Below are 12,595 nucleotides of genomic sequence, written 5' to 3'. Positions count from 1 at the left end.
TTGCTTACAAACCTCTTATATATGTGAGATTTCTTGTCATTATGGTTGAAGGAGCTCAGGACTTGCTCCTTCATAGTTCATATAGACTTATGATACTTTAAAAAACACATTTCGTTACTGAAATTATTATTATTATTTTTTCATATGAATATCATTTGTGGAATGGCAAGGGCTTTGTGCTTTGTGTAGTAATGTTTTGAAAATAGTTCTCATGAAAAGTTCTTAAGACAATTCAGAACAATTTTTTTGATTTAATCCGAATTAAGAAATGATTAATTCAGGTCTAATTCAATCTTATTTTCTAAGATCGAGTTGAATTCAAGTTGAGCGGGATTCAAGTTAAACTCACGTTGACAAGGTTATATGATTTAAATTCTATTCATAGTGTTGTTTAAGAACTAGGCCAGCCCATACAAATAGCACATTTATACAGAACATTTTTATTTTAAAAACGAAAAAAGAAAAAAGAAAAAAACAAAGAAAAATGGATGAGGTGTATCCAAACGTACAAACTTACCCTTTTTTACTTTCAATGGATGAACCATTTTTCCTTCGCAAGGGACCTTTCACAAAGATCATAGCCTTACACAAACTGGACCACAATTTTGTCACAAAATAGGGGCAGCAAAGGTGAGATGAGATCCCAGAAGTTAAAAGATAGAGCACTCCGCCGAGATGAGATCCCAGAAGTTAAAAGATAGAGCACTCCGCCGAGATGAGATCCCAGAAGTCAAAAGATAGAGTACTCCGCCGAAATTGCCCATCCCTGCCGGAGTACTGATGCTTATCTGTCTTCCATCATTTCTCACAAACCCCTTCCCATCTCTCCATTCTATAATCCATGGCCGTGACTCCTTCGGTGCAGTACCTGGGTACCACCATCGGCTCATCTGACCTCCTTCGCTACCCCAATTAAATTCAAATGGTCTAGCTACAGGACCACCAACCCATCACCCGTTCATCACCTCGGCACGCATGGGGCCATTTTTCATTCCAATATCACGTCATTCTCTACTGTTTTTTTATCTCCATATTGTCAATTCACTCTTCCTTTTTCTCTCTCTGGTGTCGAATAAGTGTTCTTTTGCGTTACCCGTCTTCTCCTTTTCAGTGGAGTACACGTGGAGATCATCTGACCCTTGGGTTTGTCTTGGCTGAAGAACGTGGCACTAGGTGGTATTTTGCTATCAGTGTCAGTAACTACACTTTGTTTTTTGGAAAACCAACACAAAATCACGGGACTGAATATGGGTTTTGTCCTCTTCCTTTTCTTCCCCCAGTACTGCTCTTTATGAGAATCTTCCTTTAAGGGGTTTTGGTTACTTTTGCATACAGAGGGTTCACGAGAGTACTCCAATCATCCCAGCACCAACTCATCACGAGGTTCAAAAAAGGGAAGGGGGATAAGGAGAGAGATTGGATTTGTATCATTGTATATATATATATATATGTATAGTCTTTCTTACACCTTTGTCTTCAAGAAGAAGAAGAAGAAAGAAATGCAGGAGTCTGAGTCACCTGCCCATGCAATTTCAGAAGCTGAATCTGAAGACACCGTTGATCGGTTCCATGAGTCTCTCCAAGTTCGTATCCTGTTCTCTATCTCCTACTTTCATTGCTATGCTGTAGGTTTCTTTTGTATTTTTCATTTCATAACTCATTTTGCTTTTCTTTCTGGTTGCAGGAGCTTAGACAGTTGCGTTCCCAGCTTCATAAAGCTGCGGATTGCTGCGAAACAACTTTCTTGAATACCAAACAAAAGAAAGTGTGAGTCTCTCATCTCCTACAAACCATCTTTGTTTTACAGTGTCACACTATTGCTTTGTTCAAATTCATGATGTTGGGCTGGAATCCTAAATTGGGTTTATAGCCCATTTTCAATTAAGCCCATTTCTTTCTTTCTTTCCCTTTTTTTTTTTAGTGAGTCACTTGAACACACATCTTAAAGTTGTTATCTCGTCCCTATGTGCAAGGATTAATCATCATAGTTGATAATCGCTCCAAAATACAACTTCAATTAGTTGGCAATGATGTGTCCCAAGTGAACATGTCCATAGGAAAACATTTTAACATGTGGTTGTTCAAAAAAAATTTATATAAGTGATGTTTGATTGATATGTTATAATATGTGATAAGATGATGGGATATGCTAAGTTATTTAATCATTTATCCTATTTTATGTTTTATTATGGATAAACTAAGCGGTTGAATATATATTATTATAATTTTTTTATAATTTCTTGTATATAAATATGTTAATATTAAGTTGACATATAGGATATGCATACTCTATCTATTTTTTTATATTAATTATTTTGTAAATTATTTTTTTTACTAAAAATAAATGTGTAGAAAAAATATAAACTAAAAAATAGTTATGAAAATATATGAAATTTTTTACAAAGTTATTTTAAAATATAAAATTTTTGTATATATTGAATAATATAATATAAAATTCTTTATTTATAAATTTTAAATATTTTTAATCACGAATATTAGTATTAATAAATAATTAAATAATTATTTACTAAATTTTAAATTATTGAACAATTTCTAAATATGAGATAAATTTTATATTTTTTACTAGCAAATATTTGTATGTTATACAAATAATAAAAAATAAAAAATAATATTTTATTTTACAAATGAAATATAAGTATAACGTAACATATCTTATTCAATATTAATACATTTGGATATAATATCTAAAATATCATAACCCATTGAATCTAATATCTTAGAATGGGCATATCATCATATTGCATTGAAAATAATATTTTAGGATATATATATTTTATCAAATCGGATATGATATCTTAAAATTTATATATCCAATCCTATTGTAAACTTAGCGTGATTTTATGATGAACAATTAAAGAATACTCAAGTGTTAGAATGTTGGGTGCATGCAGTCTTGTGGAAAACACAAAAGAGTACATATGCAGGCTGTAGTGACGGTAGTTGATCATCTTGGATGTGTCTCAATAATCTGGATTACCTGCTGTTTAAGAACAATTCATCCTCGGAAACCGAGCTCCGAATCGGCTGCTTGAAGCAAGTTAGTCTACTTTCTATTGAACTTGTTTCAATATGACAGTTACAATGGTAGTTACAAATTCAGTTGAACTTAATTAATTAATTTGGTGTTCAATATTATACATCATGCAGAGGCTTCTTACATGCCAACAATATGTTCACAAGCTTGCTCTAACCCAAGTGCGATGGAACCCGAATTTGCCGAGATATAGCCATCGCTACATATCACCACGTAATGAAAATTCATTTCATTTTGATTTGTTTAATGTTCATTTCATCATCGAATTCAATTTTACTTACATAAGCTTCTTCATACTCTTTGCTGTGTCTTGTACATTCAGCTCTGCCAGACGTTGAGAGGTCAAATGGATGTTTAAGGTATTGGCACTGTTCTTACTTTTTTTATCTTTAGGGTTTTTGGTCGATTTATGTAAATTGTGGGCTGCATTTATTGCTAAGACTCGAACTCTCCTTAGGCAAAAATTAGAACATGTTTAAGAGTGATTTTAAAAGAAATTAAAAACGCTTCCTAATATTTGAAAGCACTTTCTTATTAAAAATTGCTCTTTAAAAACAGCTAAAGATTCTCTTTAAAAGCCTTTTAATCAAAATTACTTCTAAACAAGCTATTAATCAACATGTCTAACAAAATGTCAATAACTTTCATCGTGAAAAATAGTAGAATTCTTGATGTCTAGAGTTTATAGAAAGATCCAAACTTCAACTACGTAAGTCTTTTAAATCCTAAACCTTAAACCTTAGAGTCGTAGAATGATAAAATTAGTTTCTCCGGACACGTTTAGTTAATGTAACTAAACTCTCCAACCATCTTTTGAGCAATTTTAAGTGGGAAAAAGTAGAGAAAAACGAGAATCAGAGGTCTCAAGGTTGCAATAAAACTGCATTGATGCAGGGAATCTTATCAGACAGCTGCTGCTAAAACCACAAAGAAGCAAGAATTTAAGGCAGAGGGGGTGCCACTCTTCTTGTACACAAGCGCCCACAAGCCATCTCTAGCTAGAAAATCACCACCAGAGACTGATGCCAAGAAAACAGATCATACCAATTCAACTTCAGGTGACACAGTTTCAGCCATGGCAGTGTTTTGAGCTTTGAATTCTGCTTCACTCTTTGTTTCTCTAATTTTTACAGTTTCCCTTTTTCTGGTTTTAAACAGTATTGCCTGTTCGTGAAGGCCTACCCATTCTATCAAAGCAGCAAAATCCTCCTTTTCATTTCCAGGTGAATCAAATTGTTCTGAAAAACTCTTCTTCAATCAACCAACCTCTGCATTGACTTCACACATTTCTTCGCTCCTTTTTGCAGTTAAATCACAAGCTCAGACGAAAAAAAGCTAAAATTAGTGCGGAACAATGACATCCTGTCACTCATCCGACGCAGCAAACGAGCTGCTGAATTGCTTAAAGGACTCCATTTAGATCATTAGATTTTCTCTTCATAAAGAATTTTCTTTGCTTTTTGGGAGGTTGAGGGTGCTTCTGCCTTTGTATTTTATGAATTGATGTGTGGGTGTAGAATGAAGTTCAGTATCAATTTTATGTGATACTGAGAATTAATCACTTTCTTTCTAATTCTTAAACTCTCCAGAAAGTTGTGCCAGGAATCATTTTCACGGAAAAATCTCAGCAGCCCACTAAAATTTTTCATGCCAACCAAGCACAAACTTCCCCTGCACCGGTATGGTTAATATTGATAGCAAAACTCATCGGCCAAGTTTTTTAGTATAATTTCCTTCAATAAGCCAACTCTGAATTAAGAATTCTCAGAAACTGTGAGAAAAAGGAGATAAAATCAGAATAAAAATATAGAAATTTGACTTTTTTTTCATTTTAAATTCAGAATAAAAATATATGTTGGGTTTCATGTCATTGTTCCAAGTAGAAGTCTTCTCTATTGTAGGAAAATGACATGGAAATTGTTTTCACCCGCAAAAGGCTTTTCAAGCGTGGGAAAGCAATCAAACACACCAAAATGAAGGAATAAAATTCCAGGTCTGAGCTACTCGCCAAGTGGTGGGTCCCAGTCAGATGTCCACGTCATCCTCAACTATCTACCCGCACGCGTCGCCGCGCCAGCTCAGATGCAGGTGATAAACGGTCAAAACTCCCAGTCCTATTTACCATGGACGCCCACAGGGATTAGCATTCATCGCCCACTGTTAAACCACCCCACCAAAGCTTTAAAAGGAGCTACAGCCACCCCAAAATTAAACCCAAGCAGCCATGAATTCTCAACACCCAGATGGCTCTGTCTTCTCCAACATCGTTCGTGCTCCTGAGGATCCCATTCTTGGGGTACTTTTTCTCTTTCTTGATCGTGATCCCTCTTGATTTATCTTCCACAATTTGTTTTAGTTATTGTTGTGTGATATTTAAACCCGTGTTATTTACTGTGTTTTTGAAGGGTTTGATTAGTGTAATTTATTGGGTTTATGTCTCTCTTCATGGGTCTGATCTTGAATTTGATCAGCTTTTCTCGTTTGATTTATATTGTTTGATCCAGAGGAAGCGTGAAAAAAAAAATCCCCATTTTTGTGATCCCGAATTAGTGACGAGTCTGAATAGCTTATAACTAATGGGATTAATACAGAACATGCCCATTTTTTATTTATGGTGCTGAGTTTGTATAGACTAAGCGACTTAAGTTGAATCAAAATGACGAACACTTTGACTGGTTGGCTTGGATATATTTATGGTATTTCTAGAAATCGATTTTATTGTTTTATATTTTTTCTGATTTTTCTGTGTTCTGTTTCAACAAACAGGTCACTGTTGCTTATAACAAGGATACCAGCCCAATCAAGTTGAATTTGGGTGTGGGTGCTTATCGAACAGAGGTGGGTTTCAAGGATACGTTGTGTCAGTCTGATTAAAAAAAAAATTGTACAAACCCCAGTCAGTTTCATTTACTATGATTTTTAGACTCTTATGAATCAATGTAATTTCACTTGTATGTATCCGCAATTGTATGAGTAATCACACATAACTGATAGCACTGAACATTGTGGTAATGCATTGCGACCCATATATTTAAATTTTGTATGTTTCTGATGGAAACTTTGTGATGCTAACCTGTTTATGATAAATAGGAAGGAAAACCTCTTGTTTTGAATGTAGTGAGACGAGCAGAACAGCTGTTGGTTAATGACCCGTAAGCTATTCAAACATGGGAGTTTCTTTTTGTACGTTTACATGATGAGTAGTTGTTGATCGCTGCTTTGTGCATCTTTTAGGTCCCGGGTCAAAGAGTATCTTCCCATTGTTGGACTGGCAGAGTTCAATAAATTGAGCGCTAAACTCATTTTTGGTGCTGACAGGTATGAAACTTTCTAATCTGAGGAAATAAGGGACATGGTGCATTGTATTCAGTAGCATAAAAAATATGCTATATAGATTTTGTGTTGAATTGTAAGGTTAAAGCGTTGCATTATTCTTCTGTACTTCCTGATATGATTGTTTGGAGTCTATTAAAGTATTGTGCTTTATCTGGCAACAGCCCGGCTATCCAAGAAAATAGAGTAGCTACTGTCCAGGGTTTGTCTGGTACTGGTTCACTGAGAATTGGAGCTGAGTTTCTGGCAAGGCATTACTACCAGGTAAAAAGCTTACAACCTGTTGTGTTTCTTCTTCATAATTCATAACTGTTTGAAGAAAAATTTACTCATCTACCTTGTTTTTCCAGCATACAATTTACATTCCAGTGCCAACATGGGGAAACCATCCAAAAATTTTCACCATAGCGGGGTTGTCTGTGAAGACTTACTGCTACTATGACCCAGAAACACGTGGGCTAGACTTCAAAGGTTTGCACTCTAATTTCACCATAGCATTGAAATTTCATTATGCTTTACTCCCAATCAGTAATTTGTGTTAGCAATCACTAACAAGGTAATTTTAGGTTTCTATATCTTTGGTTTCTAAGTGATCTTATTTTTCTACTTCATTTTCATTCTTGAGGTTTTTCAGTTCTTGCATCTTGATACTTTATTTATAATATATTTGTTGATAAATTCCTGGTTGGAATTTGTCCCAGTGTTTCTCTGTGTAAGAATTACCCAAAACCAAAACACAAAAAAATTTGGTGACATTTATTCATTGGTTGCAAACAGGCCTGTTGGAGGACCTTGGTGCAGCGCCAACAGGAGCAATTGTGCTTCTTCATGCATGTGCTCATAACCCCACTGGCGTTGATCCAACTCTTGAGCAGTGGGAGCAGATCAGACAGTTGATGAGATCAAAAGGGTTGTTACCTTTTTTTGACAGTGCTTATCAGGTAACAGACAGACCTGTGTACAAAACAGGTTGTGATTGTGATGGAATACCTGAAAATTCAGAGAATAATGAAATATTTCTTCAATAGCCTTTTCTATATGTACAATCTGTTTAATCTAGAGAATCTGGTCATTGAAGGGATTTGCAAGTGGTAGCTTGGATGCAGATGCCCAGTCTGTTCGAATGTTTGTTGCAGATGGTGGTGAATGCCTTGCAGCTCAGAGTTATGCAAAAAACATGGGACTCTATGGGGAACGTGTTGGTGCCCTTAGCATTGTAAGATAATAACATTATTTATCTGATTTCCACTGCTTAGTAGTTATCTAAGACTCAATTTTTACTTAGTAGATACTCAAAGTTTGATTGAAAATGATTTTTGACTTTCAAGAGAAAAATTTGATAGCAGAAAGCTTGTGAAAACAACTCATCTCTCCTTACGTATATCTTCAGTTGCCTTCAAACTCTAATCAGATGAAAACTTACATGTTCACCTTTGTAGATTTTAATTTTTCAGTTAGGTTAATATTGGAAACAGCCATTTATTTTAGAAACTACAGCTGATGTTGAAATAAAAATGACACCCCGAAATAATTGGAAAGAAGAGGGAAAAAACCACTGGGGAAGAGCTAATGAATGGCATTTCTAAGGCCAGCGGAAGCTCCACCTAAATCATTCTTCTATAAATATATTGCCTGATTAAACTTCGGTTTTACAGGTCTGCAAGGCAGCAGACGTGGCAAGCAGGGTTGAGAGCCAGCTGAAACTTGTGATCAGGCCCATGTATTCCAATCCCCCTATTCATGGTGCATCTATTGTGGCTACAATCCTCAAGGACAGGTATAAATTTGTTCAACCTTGGAGTCTAGTATGTAATATGAAGCCAACATGAAGTTGTAATGAAATTCCACTAGAGATGGATGTCAGAGTAAAGACTACAAACTGAAAGTAAGGGTTTCTCATACTGTATGCAATTGAAAGAAAGCAGAATCAAAATATAGTTAATTTAGGAGAATGGACTGGATTACTTTGAGTCAGTAAGCTGGTGTATAATTTTTATGATTTCTTGGATCTCCATATCTAGAATAAGTACTCAGATATTATGGTTTTTGAAAGAAGATTTTGTTTTTTATGGACCCTGTATCTTTAAGTCCTGGTCCTAGGTTTGATTATATTTGCCTGCAGTGATATGTATAATGAATGGACTGTGGAGCTAAAAGCAATGGCGGACCGGATTATCAGCATGCGTCAACTACTGTTTGATACTTTACGTGATAGAGGTAAGCCAGTCTAGAATCATCTTCAGCTTGGTTATCTTCTTCATGTTGCTTTCTTATCCTTTGCTATATTTTTCCTACACACAATTAGTGTTGTGGGTTTGAGTTCCAGTCAACCCCAATCTTATTGCATAATTTGCATTATTTGGCAAAACCGTGTTCATAAGTCCAATGCCTTTTTATTGCATTATTTGGCAAAGCCATGTTCATAAGCTTTAGTGTCGAGTAGGAGTTTCTTTTTTGGGGTTGCAATAAGGGTTTCTTTTTTCTCTCGTGTCTCAGTTTCTTTTGTGGCTGTTTGTTTTTAGGGTGGTGGGTTTTTCTTCTCTTTTCTCCTGCTTGCTGATCAGCCCTTTTTGTATGCTTCGAGTGTACTTTATTGTGCTTTTTGGCTAGTGCTTTTAATATATCTTGCTTATTTACCTAAAAAAAAAAAAAAAAAGCTCTATGCCTTCTTGTTGCATCATTTGGCAAAGCCATGTTCATAAACTTTATGCCTTCTTTCCATTTTCTTCCCTTCCTCTCATTCAGATATCTATAACCTCTGACTGCTAACAAACTTGGTAGAATGCCTTTTCCCTGCAGAGGGAGTATGAGTTCTAGTGAATAAATTATACTTTTTCAGTTGCACATGACTGCAAAGTTCTCCATTCCTTATATTTCTATGTTAGTGAAGTCGACTATTTTTTGTACCTCCTCTTCTTTTGTGGTTGTTCATATACTTTGAATGAATTTCCATGTTAATAATTGTGTTTGGATTTATTTCTCTTTCCTATTGGGCAGGCACCCCCGGCGACTGGAGTCACATTATAAAGCAAATTGGAATGTTCACTTTCACAGGGCTGAATACTGAGCAAGTCGCCTTCATGACCAAGGAGTATCACATCTACATGACATCTGATGGGTAAGAGGATCTATTCCTTACACAATCATAAGGTAGCCTAGGTCCTTAATTACAGAATGGATCTTAATCTGTGTTTCTTCTAAAATAATTTCTTGGCTGAATATCGACTGTGGAGGGTTTACCTTATGAAGAAAATTTAGTCTTGACCGTTTTCCTTTATGACGAAAATCTTGGTGTCTAATGGAGTAACTAGTGGTTTATATCTGTATTCAACATAGTTTCCATTGCCTTGGGCCCTCAGCCAAGTCATCACTAATGGAGGGAGGCTCTGCCACTGTTCTTTGCCCAAAATCTGTCCTCATTTACACTTGTTTTTTTTTCCTATGAAAACTCTTACCACCTTGTATCTTCATATTCTCCAATTTCTGGTTCCTTTTCTTGTTCAGCTCCATTGATACCATTTCCCTTACCTCAACCTCATTCCTTTCTTATTTTGTGAATTGTTTGTCTGTATGCTGTTGTGTATACATTCAACCACTATTAAAATCATGTAGACTACATAAGATTGGTGCTACCCTTTTCTATTCTGACAAACCAAAGGGATGAAATATGAACTTTGTATAGTTGCTATCCTTGAACATGCTATATGCTGCCTGCTGGATTTAAAAGCTTTCCTTTTACCTTTTTTCGTACAGGAGGATTAGTATGGCCGGCCTTAGTTCGAGGACGGTCCCTCACCTTGCTGATGCTATACATGCTGCTGTTACCCGAATTCCCTAGGTTATCAGCTTTTAACTTTATGTGTTGAGGCTTTCAGGTTTTCCTGCTTCCTATAGTTAAAAAATACAATGTTGCATGGAAAGCATGAAATAAGGTTTTTGGATTGAGACAGATTTCTAATGATTTGAATCCTTAAGTTCCCCATGAATCTGTAATGCATTTTCTAGACCAAGCTTTAATGTTTTGTCTAGTGGAACTTATTTCACTGACTGATTATGAAGCATGTGTCCATGAGAGGAAGGTTGAAAAAAGAGTTAACAAATTTCCTTCTTGTAAGAACTCCTTTTAGTTTTTATTAGGAAAAATGTTATGGAATAAAAGGTTATGTTCTCATGCTAATGGCTAATGATGCTGCTAAGTGTGATGTTGATTTGAAATATTCCCATCCAGCTGAAAACCAGTAAGGAACCCTAAATATGATGGGTGGGAATATGATTGGTCTTGAACAAGTTCAACCAACTCTTTCTTCTGAATCCTTAACCTCTAGAACTATGGTAACCAAAATTCCTTTAGGTCATTGGAATAGAGAATGGGAATGAGAAATCAATTTTATTCTAATTAATAAGTGTTTAGATTATTTTTTTAGAATGAGAATAGAAATAAAAAATTCATTGTGATAAAAATTAAATTTCATTTTGAAAAAAATTTTGATTTTTTTTTCTATATGAGATTATGATTTGTCCCATTATCATCTTATTTCCATTCCTTTTTCTGTATTCTAAATGCAATTTAGATTGCATTTAATTTGTGGGAATAGGAATAAGAATAAAAATAGGATGGAAATGAAGGTAAATTATAATTTTATAAGGAAGAGATAAATCAAACTCTGAGAGTGAGATTTGATTTTTATATCGGTGAATTTTTTATTTCTATTCTCGTTCTAAAAACAATTCAAATATTTTAATGCACGAGAAATGGAATTGATTTCACATTCTTATTCTTTATTCCATCGTTTTAAAGATGGTCTCATGGGAAAGATAACTCCACCTTGGAGTAAAAGATTTTTTCAACAACTTCCTGTCCTTGGTAGCTGCTAACACCAACCTACCATTCCACTATATGAACCTCACTTGGCTTCCAAGCCTTCTTAGAAAACACTAAGGTATGTTTGGCACATGGATGAGAAATGAGAATGAATATTTTGTTTTTGTTTTTGTTTTTATTTTTTATTGAATAGGAGTGAATTTGGTGATTTTTATTCTTGGATGTATTTAGGATTGTAAGGTTAGAATGATTTTTTATTTTCATTTTAATGTTGGGTAGCAATGGAAATAAAGATGAAAAAAAATGATAATAATATACATAAACATAATTTAAAATTATTATTTTTATTTTAAAAACTCTTAAATTACACAGTTTAAAATATTTTTTTAATAGTTTAAAATATTTTTTTTTCATTCTGTTTTTACTACCTAATTATAATACAAAAAAAAATTAAATATGATATTCCTTTGGATCATGTGTTTTTATGAATTTGTTTTAACTTATCTAATTTTTTATTAAGAAAATAGATTTAAGAACAAACAACACTTAAATTCATGGAATTTGAAAGTGGTCAAGAAAGTCATAAACCCAAATTCATTTTGAATAACTTTGCTAATTTTTTCTACATAATCATAACTTCGTGAATTTTTCCACTTGATAAATAAACTTCAAATGAAATAAAATTAGTGATTTTTAAATTTTTTTAAAATTCAAATAATTATCCAATAAATATAAAAATTACTCTAGAGTGACTATTATTTTTCCTTTATATGAAATAATATTTTTTTCATTAGAGTAATAAATTTCAAATCAAAGTTGTTGAAAATATTAATGAGTTTAATAATTATTATTTAAAATAAAATAGTAGTAATTATTATTATTTTTCAATTATTATTATTTATTTTTAACAAAATACATTAATGATGCTTTTTTGGGATGTTAATAACTTAATATCCATATTTTTATAATATTTATATAAAAAAATATAATTTATGATTTTATTATAATATTAATAAAACTATTTATCTTTTATATTTATAATTATAAATAATTTTTATTTTTAACAAGATTTGAATTATTATATTATATAAATTAAATTTACAATTTTTTATAAAATAAAAATAAAAATATATATATATTTAAAAAAAAAAAACTTATCCATGCAAGTTTTTTACTTTTTATTTTTTGAAAAATATTTAAAAAGAACTTATGTCAAAATGAATTAGAATAACTTCTATTAGAAATCAATTAAAATCTCATTTTTAAGTAAGATTTCATTCTGATCGAAATAATTTTTTATTCAATTCTTGTTATAGTTTAAGTTATCTAAAGACGAGAATCGATGAAAATATGAATGGAATTTTCATTCCTATTCTTTATTCCTG

The 12,595-nt window shown here is 33.3% G+C and overlaps 2 protein-coding genes and 1 long non-coding RNA gene across 3 annotated transcripts; all 3 read left to right on the top strand.

Moving 5' to 3' along the window:
• Nucleotides 1-1,403: 1,403 nt before the first annotated feature.
• On the top strand, nt 1,404-2,952 carry LOC117924803 (probable protein ABIL5). The gene is made up of 3 exons (XM_034843515.1): nt 1,404-1,583; nt 1,685-1,767; nt 2,913-2,952. The coding sequence occupies exons 1-3, from the start codon at nt 1,449-1,451 to the stop codon at nt 2,950-2,952; spliced, it is 258 nt and encodes an 85-aa protein (XP_034699406.1). The 5' UTR covers nt 1,404-1,448.
• A 31-nt stretch (nt 2,953-2,983) lies between these two features.
• On the top strand, nt 2,984-4,636 carry LOC117925420. Its single transcript, XR_004652978.1, has 6 exons — nt 2,984-3,058; nt 3,169-3,268; nt 3,378-3,414; nt 3,950-4,113; nt 4,214-4,278; nt 4,363-4,636. It is a non-coding gene; the product is annotated as an uncharacterized LOC117925420 (long non-coding RNA).
• A 573-nt stretch (nt 4,637-5,209) lies between these two features.
• Nucleotides 5,210-10,565, top strand: LOC117925418 (aspartate aminotransferase, cytoplasmic). The gene is made up of 12 exons (XM_034844422.1): nt 5,210-5,351; nt 5,822-5,893; nt 6,146-6,207; nt 6,290-6,373; nt 6,553-6,652; nt 6,739-6,859; nt 7,166-7,329; nt 7,467-7,604; nt 8,044-8,165; nt 8,511-8,605; nt 9,386-9,506; nt 10,142-10,565. The coding sequence occupies exons 1-12, from the start codon at nt 5,280-5,282 to the stop codon at nt 10,224-10,226; spliced, it is 1,236 nt and encodes a 411-aa protein (XP_034700313.1). The 5' UTR covers nt 5,210-5,279; the 3' UTR covers nt 10,227-10,565.
• Nucleotides 10,566-12,595: the final 2,030 nt, after the last annotated feature.

This window comes from Vitis riparia, chromosome 11 (assembly GCF_004353265.1).
Source record: "Vitis riparia cultivar Riparia Gloire de Montpellier isolate 1030 chromosome 11, EGFV_Vit.rip_1.0, whole genome shotgun sequence".
NCBI lineage: Eukaryota > Viridiplantae > Streptophyta > Magnoliopsida > Vitales > Vitaceae > Vitis > Vitis riparia.
Note: the sequence above shows the minus strand (reverse complement) of the source record. Positions and strands in the feature narration are given on the sequence as shown.

Bases quoted from the DNA above. Each gene is read 5' to 3' on its own strand.
- LOC117924803 (XM_034843515.1), top strand. From the start codon at position 1,449: ATGTATAGTCTTTCTTACACCTTTGTCTTCAAGAAGAAGAAGAAGAAA. The intron at 1,584-1,684 runs GTTCGTATCCTG...TTCTGGTTGCAG, and splicing joins GGTTCCATGAGTCTCTCCAA to GAGCTTAGACAGTTGCGTTC. The intron at 1,768-2,912 runs GTGAGTCTCTCA...GGGTGCATGCAG, and splicing joins AATACCAAACAAAAGAAAGT to TCTTGTGGAAAACACAAAAG.
- LOC117925418 (XM_034844422.1), top strand. From the start codon at position 5,280: ATGAATTCTCAACACCCAGATGGCTCTGTCTTCTCCAACATCGTTCGT. The intron at 7,330-7,466 runs GTAACAGACAGA...TGGTCATTGAAG, and splicing joins TTTTTGACAGTGCTTATCAG to GGATTTGCAAGTGGTAGCTT. The intron at 8,166-8,510 runs GTATAAATTTGT...ATTTGCCTGCAG, and splicing joins GCTACAATCCTCAAGGACAG to TGATATGTATAATGAATGGA.